The 18,916-nt window shown below is 42.2% G+C and overlaps 2 protein-coding genes across 2 annotated transcripts in view; both read left to right on the forward strand.

Moving 5' to 3' along the window:
• Positions 1-17,242, forward strand: part of LOC122806456 — a 39,578-nt gene extending 22,336 nt beyond the window's left edge. The window contains exon 2 of the mRNA XM_044076915.1: positions 14,625-17,242. Coding sequence (XP_043932850.1) covers positions 14,645-17,242 — 2,598 coding nt within the window. The 5' untranslated portion in view covers positions 14,625-14,644. The remainder of the gene's footprint in view (positions 1-14,624) is intronic.
• Positions 17,243-17,250: 8 nt separating this feature from the next.
• R3HCC1L (R3H domain and coiled-coil containing 1 like) overlaps positions 17,251-18,916 on the forward strand; it is a 438,719-nt gene continuing 437,053 nt past the window's right edge. The window contains exon 1 of the mRNA XM_044076916.1: positions 17,251-17,565. Coding sequence (XP_043932851.1) covers positions 17,251-17,565 — 315 coding nt within the window. The remainder of the gene's footprint in view (positions 17,566-18,916) is intronic.

Consider the following 18,916-nt stretch of genomic DNA (forward strand, 5'->3'; position numbering starts at 1 on the left):
CAGTTAAGCTCGGCAACAACACACGACGGACGTGTTGAATTATAAAATAATAATATTATTGACACCTGTTGACTGAGGTTAAAGGCCTTGGAGAGATCAAGGAATACTGAGGCTGTATAGCATCCTGCATCTCTGGCCTTGTTCATGGTGTCTGTAAAAGGTAATAGGGCTGTAGCTGTGCTGTGGCTAGGTCAGAAGCCATGTTGGGTTTTGCAATATCGTATTTCTCCGTAAATAAGACCTAACCAGAGAATAAGGCCTAGCATGGTTTTCCATGGTGGTCACGATATAAGCCCTACCCCAAAAATAAGCCCCAGTTAAGCTCGGCAACAACACACGACGGACGTGTTGAATTATAAAATAATAATATTATTGACACCTGTTGACTGAGGTTATCGTACTTTGCTCACCATTTTCAGACCATTTGGGCACCCAACGTCTTCTCTTTGCAGAAAGTCGTAAGACTCTTTCCCCGGGAGTCCTCCCTGATTCTTACTGTAACCCTAATCCTCACTTACACTTGACGTTTGAGATCCTTGGCCCATAAACACTGGCAAGTGCACTTTGATTGGTCAAACTACAGACAACGCACATAAAACATGCGCACGTGAGAACAAACGGGTGTGGTTGTGTCTTCTTGACTGTCGCCATTTTTGTTGCCACTTCTGTCTCGTAAGTCTTCAATTAACCCCCCCCCCCAGACGAGATGAATGCAAAAAGAAAGAGCTATTCCATCAAGTACAAGACAGGAATCGTGGAGGACTCCCAAGGAAAGAATCTGATGCCTTTCTGCAAAGAGAAGAAGTTGGATCTCAGAATGGTCCGAAAATGGTTTGCAAAGTACGATAACCTCAGTCAACAGGTGGACAAGGGAAATGCTAAGAAGTGCAAGTGTGGATCAGGTCTGCAACCATTATTTCCTGAGCTGGAAGACATCATCTGTGAATGGATTGCTAACAGGAGAGCAAAGGCTTTGGTTATGTGCAGGACTGATATTCAAGCATTTTCACTTGCAATGACACCACAGTTAGAAATATCACCAGAAGAATTCAAAGCATCACAACATTGGCTGAATGGCTTCCTTCAGCGATATGAACTCTCTCTCTAAGATCATCAACAATACTGTTCAAGCTGGAAGATACAGAAGTTATTAAACGTGCACTTGCATTCAAGTCCTTTGTTGCTGCCATCGACTTTTCTAAACACCAACTCTCCAACATGATTGCTATGGATGAAGCTGCAGTGTTATGGGTCAAGGATCTCGAACAACAATTGATCAAAGGGGTGCCTTGTCAATCTATATTCTCTCCACTGGTTACGAAAGTGCACGTTACCTGTATTTTGGCAATTCATCTAGATTGAAAGAAAACTCCACCTCTAATCATTAGTAAGGGCAAGAAAGATAAGATTGAATGTGTTTCAGGCATTTACATTCTTTAAACCGAAAAAGCCTGGTGCACACAAGCAGTTAATAAGGAAGTGGGTCGATGTAATGCTGCCACTTGTTTTGCGAGGTGGCGAAAAAGGTCTGGGATTCAGCCAGCCCTCGCCATGCTAAAGACATGAAGAACTTCCTTGCACAGAAAAGAATAGATCAAATAATGATTCCCGCAGGAATGACTGCCTATCTCCAAACTCTTGATATTGCAATAAACAAGCCATTAAAGGACCATTTGTACATGGAACTCAGTGAGTACATTGAAAATAGAATGGAGAGAAATCAGCGTGGAAACTTTGTGAAGCCTAGGTCATGATTTGGGTGAAGAATTCATGGGATAAAATCACTGACAGCTGTGTTGCCAATGCACTATGAGCAGGCTACATGGACAAACAGTGCTCATTTAAGGAGAGCTCTTTTGCTAGGTATGACAGATTGGGGCTAGTGGTTCTATAGGAAATGGAGTCGCAAGAAATTCAGGCTGGAATTCGGGGGTTGGAGACTTATGACAATGTTCCAGAAGAAGATGACATGGCTGTATTTGAACCTTTTCCGTTATCGGGGCAACAGAATGGATTGCTTCTGCTTTCAGCTGCCAGCAAGCTCTTGTCAGTTTTTGACTTTACTGTATTAAGGTAACATTTCAATATCAGGGGGTAATTACAAAGTAAGGCCACTAGTTCCCACACTTCATTTTTATGACTTTCCATCATTCTTCTCTTAAATAAAAGCATCACCACTCAATAAGGGGCAGTTGTTCACCTGTTTTATTCTCCTCCTCCAATAGACATGTATTGAGATTTTTCTGCACTTTCTGTTAAGCATGAAATATTGTACTGTGAAAGCCAAGGTGTATATATCCGGAAGGTGAAATGTTTGTTGCACTGTTTATGTACAATTCTCACACAACTGTTAACACTTTACCTAGAACTGTTGCCCAATAACGGAAAAGTAACAAATAAATGTCGATTTGTGTGCATGAATAAATGTCGATATGTGTAAATGAATAAATGTAGATTGTTGTATGGAGGGGGTAAATAAGGCCTCCACTTATAATAAAGCCCTAATGCGTTTTTTGCCGGGGGAAAAAGTATAAGACCCGGTCTTATTTTCGGGGAAATATGGTAGATATTGCATTACCTGCTTATGGATACCTTTTGAGAATTTTGAATATGGATGACAAGATGGATATAGGACAGAAATTGGATGGATCAAGAGAGTTGGTTCCTGTGTGGATGGGGGTGATGTGAGATTGTTTCCATATGGTAGGTACTTCTGATTCAGATAAAGACCTATTTATAAGGATACTGATTGGGTAGATGACTGAGTCAGCAGTCAGTTTGAGGTAGTATGGAGGGAGATTAAGGTTGTAAGAAAATCATTCTATGTCACTCAACATGTAAGTAAGGGAACGGCATCTAGGTCCAGGGAAGTCGTTGTGCCATTGCACTCGGCCAGCATGTCCACTGTTGAGTATAACGCCCCTTTCAGTATGTACATGACCAGGCACTTGCAGCAGCTGATATATCCACAGCAATTCCTCACAAAAGGAACATAGTAAGTAAGCGCAGTGTCCTACACATCACCTCCAAGACCTACCTCTGTACACTCTGCTTCTTACAGACTGGTGAGAACTGATTTATGCCTGATATAGAAGGCATCCTTGGATCCTGCTGTGATGGACCTTTTGCATATCCATAAAATGAAAAGCACCAGAACTACTTGAAACTTTGCTTGTGACTTAAATAGGACATGGAGGAACAGGTATGTATCTCAGAGAATCTTCATTCTCTGGAATAGGATTCCCATCCATGTGAAGCAGACGTATTCCCTAACACTATTCAGTCGCAACCTGTTCCAGTGGTTGGGAAATAGAAAGTGTATCTCTGGTCAGACACCTATGTCTCTGGACAGAGGCAGCCTTTAAATCATGCCCTAACTAACATACACCCCTTAAAATAACCTCTAAGGCACAATAGCTCATGGGGATACATTTAGGCTGCCTGATTAGGTTTATAAATGCTCCACTAGTCATTACCGTAGTATAAAACTATGAACTTGTAATGTAGCAGGACCGTCCTGAGCAGACTCAAATGACCTGATGAGAATATGTCCACAGGCATGTAGTGGATTACTGGAGTGGGAGAAATGAGACAATAAGAAAGGGAAGTTCATTTTTTTTTCTTATTTTCTTTTTGTATTCCTCTCCTTGCTTATAATGGTCACTGTTATTTTTAATACAGCATTGTTTTTTTTTCTTTCACCAAAAATGTGTGTTTCCCTTGGTCTTTTACGTACTGTCTGTGCAGTGTCTTTACAAGTTATTACAGTTAGCAATAATATAATCAGTAATCGAGGGAAGCCTCTAAACAGTGATGAAAGTAAAGGTGTTTGAAATTGTGAATGTCTGTTTTTAAACTTGGTTCAATTATTATATGACTAGGGACAAGTTTCCTGTCTTACTGCTGTAACAAGGCAAAAAAAAAAAACTTTGCTTCATACTTGTTTGACTGTTTTGTTAGACAATCAACTAAATTTATTAACTTAACATTTGAAATAAATCCACGTATTTTTTGTCATGCATGGACTAGACTGAAGAGAGAACCTGTGTTAACCTGTTTATATACTAAAACAGTTCAACAAACACTGCAATATCTGATGTACACTGCGTCAGTAATGCTATAGCTGTGATCACGTGCACTGTGTTAGTAGTACTGTAGCTGTGATCATGTGCACTGCGTCAGTAGTACTGTAGCTGTGATAACGTGCACTGCGTCAGTAGTGCTGTAGCTGTGAGCACGTGCACTGTCAGTAGTGCTGTAGCTGTGAGCACGTGCACTGCGTCAGTAGTGCTGTAGCTGTGAGCACGTGCACTGCGTCAGTAGTGCTGTAGCTGTGAGCACGTGCACTGCGTCAGTAGTGCTGTAGCTGTGAGCACGTGCACTGTGTCAGTAGTGCTGTAGCTGTGAGCATGTGCACTGCGTCAGTAGTGCTGTAGCTGTGAGCACGTGCACTGCGTCAGTAGTGCTGTAGCTGTGAGCACGTGCACTGCGTCAGTAGTGCTGTAGCTGTGATCATTGTCAGACCATTATAAGGATAGAAAAAGTGTTGTCCAAAAGTTTTTATGCATTTATTTAGATGGTTAGGAGTTTGTTTTCAGAGCAGATGGCTGTTGTAGGTATGCAGGATATTAGGACAGATTAAAGGACTGGGTAATTATCGGGTGTATATATCATTTTATGTGCAGAGGACAGCTGTAATTCGCTTGGGTATTGTGCGAGTTTGAGCCAGTTTAGTTCTTTCAGAGCTAGGCAGTGGTGGGAATGGTAGGGGTAACCTGTGGCAAATTTGGCAATTGTATGGTAGCAAGACTTGTTTTTAAGAGAAGATTGCAAATTGGTGTACAAGGGGGCTGCATATAAGAGTGAGGGAAGTAAATACTTGTTGGCGAGGGTTTTTCAAACTGCACCGGAAGTGTTTTGCCATGTCATGTAGTGCAGACTTTCTTTTTATACTCTGTAGAAAATTTAAACCAAGGCCGATTGAAGGAGACACAAGTCGTCATAACTGATCATGTTCGTCTTCTAATCTGTAATTATACTCAAGTACTTTGTTTGCACTGTGAATACCTAGACCATGTTTTTGCCTGAAATCGTTTAGACATATCTTAGCCCAAACTTTTAGTACATTGTTTCAACTCTGTAGCTAAAAATAATGCGTTTTATAGTTTCATAGGAGTTTTAGCTACGTATGTGTGTATAGATAGATAGATATAACACATGCACACAATATGGATTTCATTCATTTGATTGGAAACTTAGAATATCAAAAGGTTGTTTATCCAGGCTCAAATCGAAAACTGCTGCTACCTGTGGGAATTTGCCCTTTGTGATCAGAGTTGGTAAGTTTAAATTTTTTTTCTTGTTTTTTAACGTTTTGATTTTTTGATTTAAATATCTATTAATGACATGTATGTACAACATATGTACACAGCTCCAGAACACAGCAATTCGACAAACAATATCACTCTCCTGTTACTGAAACTTAAAAACTAGTTCTAACATAGGTCTTTCAGGACAGCTGTGCAGATCATTAAGTATTTTAAAGTCCAATTTGGGGTTCTCTGTTACACATATAAAGGTTTCAATAGTCTCTGTTTAAAATAATATTTAGCATCACTGGTGTTGGATTAAAAAAAAACAAACTACAGTTCTGGTCAGATAGAGATGATCACGTAACTTCAGTCTGTCTTTACTCCAACTGACTTCTCTGGTTTGATCTTTCTCAGTCTCTCTTAAATACTTTGAAGTTGCTCCTCGGGGCTGTTTTGCACAAAGGGAACATTTTACTCCTTAAGGGGTGTTTAAGTAATAGTAATAATAACAGTATCTTTCAAGTAGGAATATTCATGTAAAAAAGGTAGTTTCACACATTTCATGGGGAAACCAATGCACCTTGTTTTTAGATCTGTAATGTACATATAGTACACACATATTCATTTTTAGTGTGGCATTTTCCTTTAAGGGTTTTCTTTGTCGAAGCATTTTGTGAATACTCTTAGTTTAATTAGGAATTCTGCTCTCTCTCTCTTTCTGTAATGACTTTTAGTTTACTTATGTATGTTTTTCAGTCCTATTTTTCCCTAGTATAGGTTCATAGGTAGGCCCTAAGGCCACCATCCTAGTACCTGTATAAGCCTAGCCAAAAAGGTACTCTGGCTTTTGCCACCCAAGAAAATTATTTTCCTGTGCCCCTGTCGAGCAGAGCCACAGAAGTGATCCCCGGGGTGAATTTCCTATTTCCCATCCACTCATCAAGATTTTTCTTTAAGAGTGCTAATGAGGAGCTTTGTTTGATATAGATAGGTAGTCTGTTCCAGAGTATGGAAAGTCTCTGGGACAGGAATCTATTCCTCCAGCATGTTCTGTGTATTGTAGTGACAAAGTTTAGGTCCCTAGAGCATGTAGTTCAGAGGGATTGGGATTTCTTTAAGTGGAGCATGTCCAACAGCTCTGGGTTTGACATAGCTTTGTGTGTTAGGCAGAGATCGCCTCTGAGTAGGCGATATGCGATGGAGTAAAGCTGGAGTTTTTTGAGACAGTCTGCATAGGGTATCTTTTTGAGGCCAGTAATCCTCTTTGTGAGGTATTTCTGTGGCCTCTCCAGTTGTAGTAGATGACGTGTGAGGTACATACCAAAAGGGGTGCTGTACTCTATAATGGGTCTGAGTGGTGAGTAGAGGGGAACAATGACCTCTTTTTTTTTTTTTTTCTGGATGAGAAACCTTTTGTGATGAGGTGTGCCACGTAGAAGGATTTCCTGACCACTTTGGCGATGTGATTATCAAAGGAGAGACTACTGTCCACCTGGGTTCCAAAGTCTCTTATCACACTTTCGGTGTTAAGTAGACTACCGCCTATGTGGTAGTTCATGGGTACAGAGTTTTTACCAACTAGGACGACAATGCACTTTTTAGCATTGAGCTTCAGGCCATGGCTTTGACACCAGGCATTTGTCTCAGTGAGGCCCTTTTGTAGGATGTCTATATCATTAGGAGTTTCAATTATGGCTGCCAGTTTGAAATCATCTGCAAACTTCATTAGCCAAAGACCTTCTGTGTTGGCCTGTACTTCAGAGAAGTAGATACCAAACAGGAGAGGACCCAGGACTGAACCCTGTGGTACTCCACTTGTCACTGGTCTGAAGTCTGATTAGGAGTTTGCTGCTTTCACAGTGTGGATTATGTCAGTGAGCCAGTTGGCAACCCATCTTGTGACATAGGGGATTTATACCTAATTTAGTGAGTTTATCTATAATTCCAGAGTGGGGGATGGTGTTGAAAGCCATAGCGAGATCTAAATAGGCTGTGTGAACCACCTTACCCTCATCTGTGGCTTTGGTGACTGCTTCAAAGAATTCTATCAGGTTTAGGAGACATGATCTGCCTTTTACAAACCCGAACTGGCTGGGGTCCAGAGTTTGGAGATTACCAGTGTCTTTGTTTATGTGTTCCATGATGGTACGTTCCATGGCCTTGCAGACCAGGCTCATGGGGCGGTAGTTCCCGGGGTCCGCCGTGGCTCCCCTTTGTGGAGTGGGATAACCGTTGCTGTGCGGCATTCAGTGGGCACAAAGCCTTTGGTGAGGCTATGATTGAACATGATACTTAGGTGGGGTGCCAGTTCGTTCTATAGTTCGTGTAGAACGCAGCCTGGGATATTGTCAGTCCCATGGATGCTGTGTTCTTTGCTTTGGAGAGTGTGTTTTTTTTTACCTGTGCAGCCGTGATTACAGGAACTTTGCATTCTTCCGGTATAGAGATGGGCCTTCTAGGGGGTGAGAGGGGGGTAAAGTTAGCACTCGCCCTATCTGCCAGGATGTTGGCAATATCAGTTGTTACTGTATATTTAGTGCCATTGTGCAGTAACTCCGAGCAGATCTGAGTGTTGCCATTTTGCCATTTAGATTCTTGACATAGCTATAGAATGCTTTGTGGTTGTCTTTAGAGTCCGTGGCAATTTTGTTTTCGTAATTAGCTTTGAAGGATTTTATGAGGGATCTCAGCTTCTTATTGAGGCTGACCAGGGAACTCCTCCATTCATGGGATTTTACTCTTTTTTTACAACAGTTTCTTTTTTCTTTTGTAGAGTTTGTTTATGGCAGAGGACCACCAGATTGGCTTCCTTTTTTTGGAGGATAGCATCTCTGTTCTGTTAGGGATAGCACGATCCATGCACTGGTTTAAGTGCTTATAAAGTACATTTGTGTAGGATTCAGCAGTCGTACCTCTATTGTCCATCTGCATGGGTGTCATGAAGTTTGCCACTTCTGTCTTAAGTGTGAAGTTGGCTTTGGATAAGCTTTTTTACGGTGGTTTCCCTAGTAGGGGGTGGGAGTGGGATGTGGATGTCTAGGGTAATTAGCTTGTGGTCGGATCTGACCAATGAGGAATTGACCTCTGGTGTGAAACACCAGTCGCCCATGTTGGTAATGACCAGGTCTAGGATGTTGCTGCCCGTGGTGGGGGTGTGAATAAGTTGATGCAAGGCATTGGAATTTATGAATTCCAGAAAACGTTGAGCAAAAGAGTTGGTACATGAGTAGTTTTCACAGTTAACGGTGGGGTAGTTGAAATCCCTCATTATTAGGGTGTTGTGTTATACCCTCATATTTTCCAGTGTATCAAGAAATGAGGAGTGGGAATCCTGGGGCATGGCAGGGGGTCTGTAGCAAGCTACAATTTGGATTGCAGTCTTGCCCAGAGTTAGTTGCACTTGGATAATCTCTGATGCATTATGCTGTGCAATTAGCATGGATTTGTGGATATCCTTAATGAATATGGATACACCTCTGCCTTTAATGCTTCGGTCCGGGTTAGGTGGCTGAAAGGTGTGGTATGAATTATAGCCTGGTAATGCAGTGGTGCTCTCTGGAGCTTTGAACTAGGTCTCTGTCACTGCACAGATGTCAGTGTTCTCCATTTTAAGGAGTGCCTCGAGTGAGTGCATTTTGAGGTTTAGACTTCTAGCATTATCCTCAGGTTTTGCTTGCTTGTACCTGTTACGGTGGTGAATTTGTCATTTGAACCTTGCCTAAAAATGCACTATAGGGGTGGCAAGAGCCTTAGCCAGTATCCAGAATCCCAAGGGCAACAGGTGCAGGCCATCTGTGGCAAAGCATCGTGGTCTGTCGCTCATGTCATCCCAGGCAGACAAATACTGGATCCCCTTAGAATGACACCAGAAGCTTGGCCAATTGTTGAAGTCAATCATTTTGTCCTTGTACTGTGGTATCATTCTGGGTGATGGCAGGATGCTACTCAGGGCTAGGGTCATACCTGCCTGGGCTACAAGATCAGAGAGCTCCTCCATGTCTCTTTTCATGTAGTCCAGGGAGGTATTCTCAGGTCATTTGCACCAACATGGACAATGACAGAGTCATATTTGCACTTGTTGTGGAGTGACCTGAGTGCATGCATTATGTGACGGATCCTGGCACACGACAGGCAGCTGACAGCAACTTTCTCCTTGTTTAGTCTGGTGAGTGTAACATCAGTGTGCCTGACTATAGATTCACCTATGACTAGAGTATTGGGTACGTTGTTATGTCTTATGGGCTGTGGTTGAGTGACACACTGTGATTGTGGGCTATGTGTCATTTGGGTTGTGTTTGGGGGTTTAGTATGCTTGCGTTTCTGCTTTGGAGGTCCCTGTTGCTTGGGCAGGTTTTTATTGAGAGCCTCCATGAATGTAGGTGTGTTTTGTGTTTCTATGTGTGTGTTTTGGTGGTGTAGGTTTTAAGGGACTATGTGACGTGTGGTGTGGTGCAAGTTTTTACTTTCTTCTCTTGACTGTCTAGTCCAGTCTTGGGTGACGAGAGCTTTGCTTCCAGTTTGGCTATATACGTGGATCTCTCACAGGTTGTAGTGTTGGGTGGTAGGAGGAGAGGGTTGTCTGTGTACATGAGGTAATTGCTGCATTGCCCCAAGATGCCCAGATTCATCAGGTAGACAAGAGAAATCACCGGGAGCTGACCCTTAGGCATGCCTGGATAGGTGCTTATTTATTAAGTACTAAAAACTACTTTCCTCTAGACAAGTGAGCAAAGTGCTGTAGTAATTTGTAGCTTATTTAGTGCTTACAACAAGTTCTGAACAAGTGCTAAGTTCAAAGAAACGGATTTGAGTGCTGAAACTAAAAAAAACTGGCTAGTTCCAAGAAATAAAATAAAGCTAGAAGGCTTCTCTTCAACACAGAAAGGTTTGGGGGCTCAGAAGCTTACAAATAGTCCTGGATACAGCAAATATGTATGTGGACTAGAGTACTTACAGGAAAGGCAGGAAATAAACTTAGAACATTTGTTTTTTTCCTAAATGCTCTCTTTGTACACAGTAGGAGTGCCTGAAATCCAAAATGTGACCTCACTGCACTCGGTTGAGTGAGCAAATGAGATGGGCCCAGGAGGAGTATCCAAATACAAATTTACAAGAGGGGCGTGCTGTTTCAAAGCCACAAAGATTGACACCAAAACAAGAACAGAAAGGGGGGTGGGAACTAACTGTAGAGACAGAGAGCCACAATTTTCAGTTCAATTAATATTCAGTAAGAAACAAAAATACATAAAATGCAGTAATATATGAAAAAAGTGCAGATAAAAGTGTACTGAAATTCACTTATACATCCAGTTAATTGCAGGCAGATCTTAGCCGGCCAAAGCTCGAGTATTTAGCAGCGTATATAATTACTAAGCTAAATGTAGTATGTGAATGAAAGGTAATTTTACTGTGATTTCGGCGAATCTAATTCTACCCACTTTATTTTCTGATAAGCCTTTGTTACCCTCGGACTTGGCAGGGTTACAGCGGGATATAGATAGCTACTTCCAACCACTCCACGGTCAGGATAGTAAGTAACAGCCAAAACTGCTGATCGGTTTTGTGATTAGATCACAAGATCCACATCATTAAGGGAGTCTGACATCAGTAAGGCTTTTAACTAATTATACATTGAAGGTCACTGTCTCCTACGTATTGTCAGTGGGCAGAAGGAAATTTATGGGAAAGTGGATGCAAGAAGGGTGTAGAAAGTGCATCGGTGGTGGCTGTCCAAGAATAGAAAAGTGGACAATGGTGGTCTTCATTGTGTTTCTTTTCTCTGTGACAATGGACATAAAAAAAACAGGTCAGTCTCTGTAGATGACCTCAGCTTGTGGTAGCCATTAAAGATGTGGGGTCAAGCATGTCAGGGATTCCAAATGGCTGATTGGGAGTAAAACTTGTGGTTGGAGTTTAACTTCAGATGATACAGGCAGGTGTTGGGGTGGGGGGGGGGATTAATACCTTCCGGGTTGGTTGCTTGAGGAAAATACCCAGCAGTGGTAAAAGAAATTGCCAAGCACAGAAGCCCTGAGATGATAGGTAATCATATAAATCTGTAGTGACCATTTGCACAATAGGCTTGTACTGCATTGTGCAGTTGTGGGCACTGTATAGAGATAAGATAATAGAACTGCTAGAAAGTGTTCCAAGGAAGGCAACACAAATTGTTTTACCGCTTTTAGTTACATTTGTTATTTGGGAATTCCCACAGAGAAGTCTGATTTTCTGTGGAGTCATCAGAAGATATCTCCATTACAGTATAGGCTTCATCAATGTAGTAGAGTGAAACGTACATAAATCAGTGTGCAATAAACCTCTGTAAACACAACATAAATGGCAACTTCGTCCATCACTGGATTGAGTACATTTTGCATATAAAATAGATTGAACTTCTGCTGTGTAATGGAAGGAAATGTATAAATAGTGATCAGTAATTATCAATAAAAAGTGTTATAAATGAAGTGGTGATCTCAGATGGAGAACAGTCTTGCCAAAGCAGGCTTGATTCTGGTAAGCAGTACTGATGTGCTTTCTGGGTGTCCTTCTAATACACCACAGGTCAGTGTGCAACAAGATGGTGAAGAATTGGAAATGTATTGGGAGGGAGAGAGATTTATTTATGTTAGGCCGTATTTGCAAAACCATCTGTCCCCAGAATGAGCATTTTTAATGAGGCCTTAAAAATCATTTTTGTTTCGGTTGCTTTGCAAAACCATTTGTTTCCACAATGAGCATTTGTAATGAGGCCTTGAATCCCCGTACTTAGATTTTGGAAAAATGACCATGTTTATGGAATCTCTAAATATTTGGTGGGAGAGGGGGACTGATGCTTCATTTAATGGTTTTAGATAAAGTGGCATGGTTTGATCTAAAGAGCAGCTTGTGAGCTTGGCAGAGCTAGATAACCTATGTTTTAAATTCAGACCAGTCAAAGTTGCGTGGTGAGTAGAAGTGGTGATTCTACTTTTGTGTCCTGTGACAAATCTAAATATCCTGTCGTAAACCTTTTTTAAATATTTGATGTAATGGAGACATCGCCTTCTTCAGTAGATGGAAGAATTATAGTAGAGGGAAACAAATGTAATGTGGCAGTGGTTAATGTGCCCATATCAGTGAGACTCTGCTGTATTCTGTTTACCCAGTGAAACTGAGTTTACCACAAGGCTCAAAATAAGAAGCTAGGTAGAAAGACGCAAAGCCCATACTGTGCTCAGAATAGTGTGTACATAAGACTGTAGCTAGGTAGAAAGACACAAAGCCCATACTGTGCTCAGAATAGTGTGTATATGCAGGAGTACATAAGACTGTAGCTAGGAAGAAAGACACACAGCCCATACTGTGCTCAGAATACTGTGTACATAAGACTGTAGCTAGGAAGAAAGACACAAAGCCCATACTGTGCTCAGAATAGTGTGTACATAAGACTGTAGCTAGGAAGAAAGACACAAAGCCCATACTGTGCTCAGAATACTGTGTACATGCAGGAGTACATAAGACTGTAGCTAGGAAGAAAGACACACAGCCCATACTGTGCTCAGAATACTGTGTACATGCAGGAGTACATAAGACTGTGAGTGGATACTGTGCTCAGAATAGTGTGTATATGCAGGAGTACATAAGACTGTAGCTCGGTAGAATGACACACAGCCCATACTGTGCTCAGAATACTGTGTACATGCAGGAGTACATAAGACTGTGAGTGGATACTGTGCTCAGAATAGTGTGTATATGCAGGAGTACATAAGACTGTAGCTCGGTAGAATGACACACACAGCCCTTACTGTGCTCAGAATACTGTGTACATGCAGGAGTACATAAGACTATAAGTGGATAAAGCTAAAGAAGGACAGCAAATCGACATAAAGTGTTAATTTATGGAAAGGGTTGTAGATTCATGGAGTTTGCTTCCACAGTTAGTGATGGAAAACAAAACAGCAGACCCTTGGAGGGATGTGAGATGTTTCGGGAAGTGAGGGACACCAAAGAGGGGTAGCTGCAAGATGTTTGCTTCACATGTTGAGTAAACTAGACGGGCAAATCTCCATTCTTTCGTACATAAATGTCTATGACTCTAAAATTTGCTGCTTAAATCTGAGTCATCTGTGAATATATTCATCTGTGCAGGGAAACAAGGGACCTTTGAATTTCCTGTACCCACTATTGAAGTAAACAAATGGCTATTTTGAAGTTATTTTAGAAAACTCACAATGTCATCATTTGGGGTCAGTTTAGGAAACTCATAATGTCATTATTACCCAAGGTTATTTTTAGAAACCTCATGGTGTCGTGTCTCTGGGTTATTTTAGATTACTCATGATGGCATCACCACCAATTAAACATTTTCCTAAGTTGCTGCAGCACTATTTTCTATGCATCTTGAGTTCTTCATTTTCACAGAGTAAAACCTAGTTTGTATGTTTTGCCTAGATTTATGTGTTACAATTCAGTGAGGCATTCCTCTTCTGTTTTGATTTCTGACTTTATGCTGCCATCAGATCCTGTCTGCATTTACTACTGGGTCTACCAGACCTACGTTAGCCAACTAAGGCTAACCTTGACCCAGGTGGATTAGGAAAAATTATATTGGTGCTTTTTCTTTGTTTCATGTTGAGTCTCCACTAATATAAGGACTACCTGTAGACCTGACCTTGCTTGAAAACGTAGCAGGTTGGAACATTGTAAGACTATCACCTTCAAACCTAACTTGTTTATAAAAATGGCAGGATAATTATTCACTCTTCTTCTATAACTGAATCTTCTTTGTGGGACCACAGCAGTTCACCAACATTTCTGTATTGATTTCCATGGTGAGAAGGAGGGATACACCTCTTGGGGATGCACCAAAGAAATTCCAACTTTTTCCACTACAGCAGCTAGCGTTTTTAACCCCTCACTGATAGTCCTGTCTGCAGAGGATCCCTTTTGCACTGACTGCTAGGGATTTTTAACTTTGGAGAACATATTTCCAGCTGATTTTAGAGCATTTAAATGTAGCAAGTGTATCTTGCTCACACAGAAAATTAAAGAGGAAAATAAACATATCTGGAAACTGCTGTTTTGGTGCTTCACTTCCTTAGTATTTGGGTACTGACTGGTACCCTCATAAAGTCTGCGTTGTTATGCTTGTGTGTGTGGGTATGTACACATTTATATAAGTATTTATTGTAATAACTTTCTCTAATTGTTAATTTAATAGCCAGATGGCCTTTTTTCAGTCAAAGTATTAAAAAGCTATTTTGTAATGGTTAGCGAGATGAGAGTGGGCTGTAGTACACTTTTAAACCAAAATTTCTGTTTTTGTTGCTTTAGGTATCCAAATAAAGTACTGCATGATGGAGCAAGATGTGAGGAAGTCCAGATCTCGACCCAAAAGACCAGATATGCCTTTGTACGTACCCAAAGCAAAACGAAACGTAGTGTTTCAGAAGCAAGAAGAAGCATGTGAAAATGGGGATAGTTTAAGTCCGCAGTCAGTGTCTTCATCTCCCTGTCCTGTAAGTGATTCCTCAGCTGAAGCAGTGTACCAGAATGACAGGATAAACAGTGTTCCCAGCATTAAGAGGATGAGCAAGGAAAGGAAACACAAGCCCAGTAATAAGAAGCTGTCTTCAAATCTGGTGAAGGAAAGTAGGCCAAAAGAGAGAGAGAACGCAACCGCGAAAGAATCAAAGAAAAGCTCCCAGCTTGAAGAACCAGCACACACGCACACGTTAAACCATAAGGCTGGGAAGCCTCAGGCTGAGGGAGTCGCAGAGAATGATAGCATGGTAACGACTGCAGATAGCAAGTTCAGCCAGGATGTTTTATACGGCCTAAGTTCTTCTGATATCAGATCTGTTACTCCAAGGAGTAAGCAAGAAGCAACATCTGATGTTCAAGCTTCACTAAAGAAAAGAGATGCTTTTCTGAATGGAAAAAAAACCTGCAGCTGTAGTAATGGTGAAGACAGTATTTTGGAGACCGTTAAGGAAAGTACGAAAGAAGCTGCTATAAATGCACTTATCGATTGGGAAAGTTGGCTCCATAGTTTTGTTACTGTGAAAACCAGTAAAAATGTAATAGACAATGTAAACCAAACTGGTGTGGTTCATGTGGAAGGCGGGGACAGAGACAATGCAGTATGTGCAGTGCAAACAGCTGATCTTAGTGCCACGAACACTGACAGTACAATAAGTGCAGACAGTGCATGTGGCCGGCAGTATGAAAGCCTGCCCACTGAAACTGAGGGACAGTGTTCAGAGAATTCATTAAGGATGGTGTATGGCAATGACTTGTGCCAAGACGGTGAGCCCATACCAACACATGCATCTAATGGAAAACGTGAGGTCTGTAGTGAACCATCCCCAATAAATAGAGCTAATAAACAGGGAGAGAGTCAGCAGAACAGTTTAGCACCAGGTAATGCAGTTAGTAAGAAAAGAATTCTGCACAATTTAACACTACCAGAAAATATGGCTTACTGTGAAGGGAAGAGTCTATATAGTAAGCAAGCATTAGGGGATGCAGCTGATGAGGGTGAGAGTCAGCATGGTAAACCAGTGCTATACAGTGCAGCTGAGGAGGAGGGTGCGAGTCAGCATGGGAAACCAGTGCTGTGCAGTGTTGCTGAGGAGGAGGGTGCGAGTCAGCATGGGAAACCAGTGGCGTGCAGTGCCGCTGAGGAGGAGGGTGCGAGACAGCATGGTAAACCAGTGACGTGCAGTACCGCTGAGGAGGAGAGTGCGAGTCAGCATGGTAAACCAGTGACATGCAGTGCCGCTGAGGAGGAGGGTGCGAGTCAGCATGGTAAACCAGTGACGTGCAGTGCCGCTGAGGAGGAGGGTGCGAGACAGCATGGTAAACCAGTGATGTGCAGTGCCGCTGAGGAGGAGGGTGCGAGACAGCATGGTAAACCAGTGATGTGCAGTGCCGCTGAGGAGGAGGGTGCGAGTCAGCATGGTAAACCAGTGACGTGCAGTGCCGCTGAGGAGGAGGGTGCGAGTCAGCATGGTAAACCAGTGACGTGCAGTGCCGCTGAGGAGGAGGGTGCGAGTCAGCATGGTAAACCAGTGACGTGCAGTGCCGCTGAGGAGGAGGGTGCGAGTCAGCATGGTAAACCAGTGATGTGCAGTGCCGCTGAGGAGGAGGGTGTGAGACAGCATGGTAAACCAGTGACGTGCAGTGCCGCTGAGGAGGAGGGTGCGAGTCAGCATGATAAACCAGTGACGTGCAGTGCCGCTGAGGAGGAGGGTGCGAGTCAGCATGGTAAACCAGTGACGTGCAGTGCCGCTGAGGAGGAGGGTGCGAGTCAGCATGGTAAACCAGTGCCGTGCAGTGCCGCTGAGGAGGAGAGTGCGAGTCAGCATGGTAAACCAGTGACGCGCAGTGACGCTGAGGAGGAGGGTGCGAGTCAGCATGGTAATCCAGTGGCGTGCAGTGCCACTGAGGAGGGTGCGAGTCAGCATGGTAAACCAGTGATGTGCAGTGCCGCTGAGGAGGAGGGTGCGAGTCAGCATGATAATCCAGTGGCGTGCAGTGCCGCTGAGGAGGAGGGTGTGAGTCAGCATGGTAAACCAGTGGCGTGCACTGCCGCTGAGGAGGAGGGTGCGAGTCAGCATGGTAAACCAGTGATGTGCAGTGCCGCTGAGGAGAAGGGTGCGACTCAGAATGGTAAACCACTGCCGTGCAGTGCCGATGAGGAGGAGGGTGGGAGTAAGCGACATGAAGTAGTACTTCAGATTTTGGCTGATAAGGATGAGACTTCTAATATCCAGAGCATTTCAGAGAATGTGGTTGAAAAGGAAGGTAGGAATCTGCAGAGCAAACCGGTACTGCAAACTTCAGTTGATGAGGTAGTTCACAGCCCTCACTATAAACCACCACTAGAAATTGCAGCTTTTGAAGAGGGTAGGGTTTGGCATGTGAAGCAGCAACGGGTAGTACAGTGACTGAGGAAATGACTAACACTAGCGAGCAGATACCACCGCATGATGTTAAAGGGCAGTGGAAAATTCGGTACAGTAAATCTGTACTCCAGAATGTGGCTAAAGATGAACAGACCTGTCAGGAGAGCAAAACTTTGTCACAGGATGATTTGGCTGATATAGTTGATGGGAAGGACAGAAATGTGGCCAGACATGCAGCCACAGAGTGGTCAGCTGATGAGCTTGACAGGAGTCTGGATGGAGGACTAAGTCAAGAAGGTATTGCGGATGACAGCTGGGATTCTTTGTTTACAGAGGACGGAGACTGTTTGGCTCCAGTGCAGGAGGTGAGAACATCTTTAAATATTTTAAATATTTTTGACAATCTGCCAGGTTCTTTTGACTGTTGTGTCCTTGTTAAAGAAATTACACCATTGTTGTTTTTCTTTTGCAAAAAATGACAAAGTCTAAAATTGGCTACAATAAAAAACTATTGCTTTTTTGTTTTGTGCTTTAAGTCCGATGGCAGTAAAGTAAGGATTAGTAACAAATCCCAATGTTTACCATGTCTCTGTCAGTAAGGTGTAGTATTGTCAGATGCAGAAAGTAGCTGTAACATAATCACTTGGGACTGCTCATAAGTTATACTTGCACAAATGTATATATACATGTGATAACGTGAGCAGTACACAGCTGGTATGTCTTGTGCATTACACTCACTCCATATTTTGTATGGTGTTCTCCAATGTATCCTACAAATACTATTCCCAATTGAATTATGAGACCATTTTTGCAAAGTTATGAGTTTGAACAGTGTTGCATCTCGAAGCCATAATCTTTAAGTAATTGTATCCTGTATCTGTTTCAATAATTTAGTCTGTTTCTTTTTTAAAGTTACGCCAAAATTCTCCATGTCTTGCCGCCTGCCATATTCTGCTGTCTTACTTGTTTGTCAAGTCCTACACCTATTTTCTTTTTTCTGGTAGTGCTGTCTATTATTATTGTTGTTATTATTATTATTATTATTGTTATTGTTATTATTATTTAATTAATTAATTTTATTTATTTATTTTGCAAACCATTCCATGTCAGTCATTTCCCCTGTTCAGCAGTCCTTGAGAGTTGGATAAAAAAGAACCATATATGAATGCACAAGCTTGGAATGTGTGGCAGGTATGTCAAAGGCTAGGGAAGGTTATTGTATCCTGAGGTGCAGAAGAAAGCAAAGAGACATAACCCACATTCATGTTTGCTGCTTGCTTTTCCTTTAATTGGATATGCCTTATTTTTAATGATGGAAGGGAGCAGGGCATAGATGCAGAATGGTGAGTCATGTGACAAGCACGCTAGAGAGTAGGAAAAGGTAATGCACCCTAAAATATGCAGCAACTCAAAGACTTATGTTAGAGTCTTTGCAGTGAAGTTGGAGAGATACAAGGCATGAATGCATGTGAATTAATGCATTCTAAAGTTTTGCAGTTAGGCAGAAGGTGAAGACCTTACATTATGGTCCTTGTGGTGAGAACAGAAAGGTGGATGATATTGTTATCATCGGAGTAAATCATATTTTTAGTCTAATCCCAGAAGTTGTTTTGGAATGTACAAAAGGCATAACAAATTCAAGATCCCTCTACTCTGAGGTGTGCAACAAGAAATCAAGATCCCTCTACTCTGAGGTGTGCAACAAGAAATCAAGAT

The sequence above is a fragment of the Protopterus annectens genome, chromosome 7.part0 (genome assembly GCF_019279795.1).
Source record: "Protopterus annectens isolate FY-2018-M chromosome 7.part0, PAN1.0, whole genome shotgun sequence".
In the NCBI taxonomy this organism is placed as follows: Eukaryota; Metazoa; Chordata; order Ceratodontiformes; family Protopteridae; genus Protopterus; species Protopterus annectens.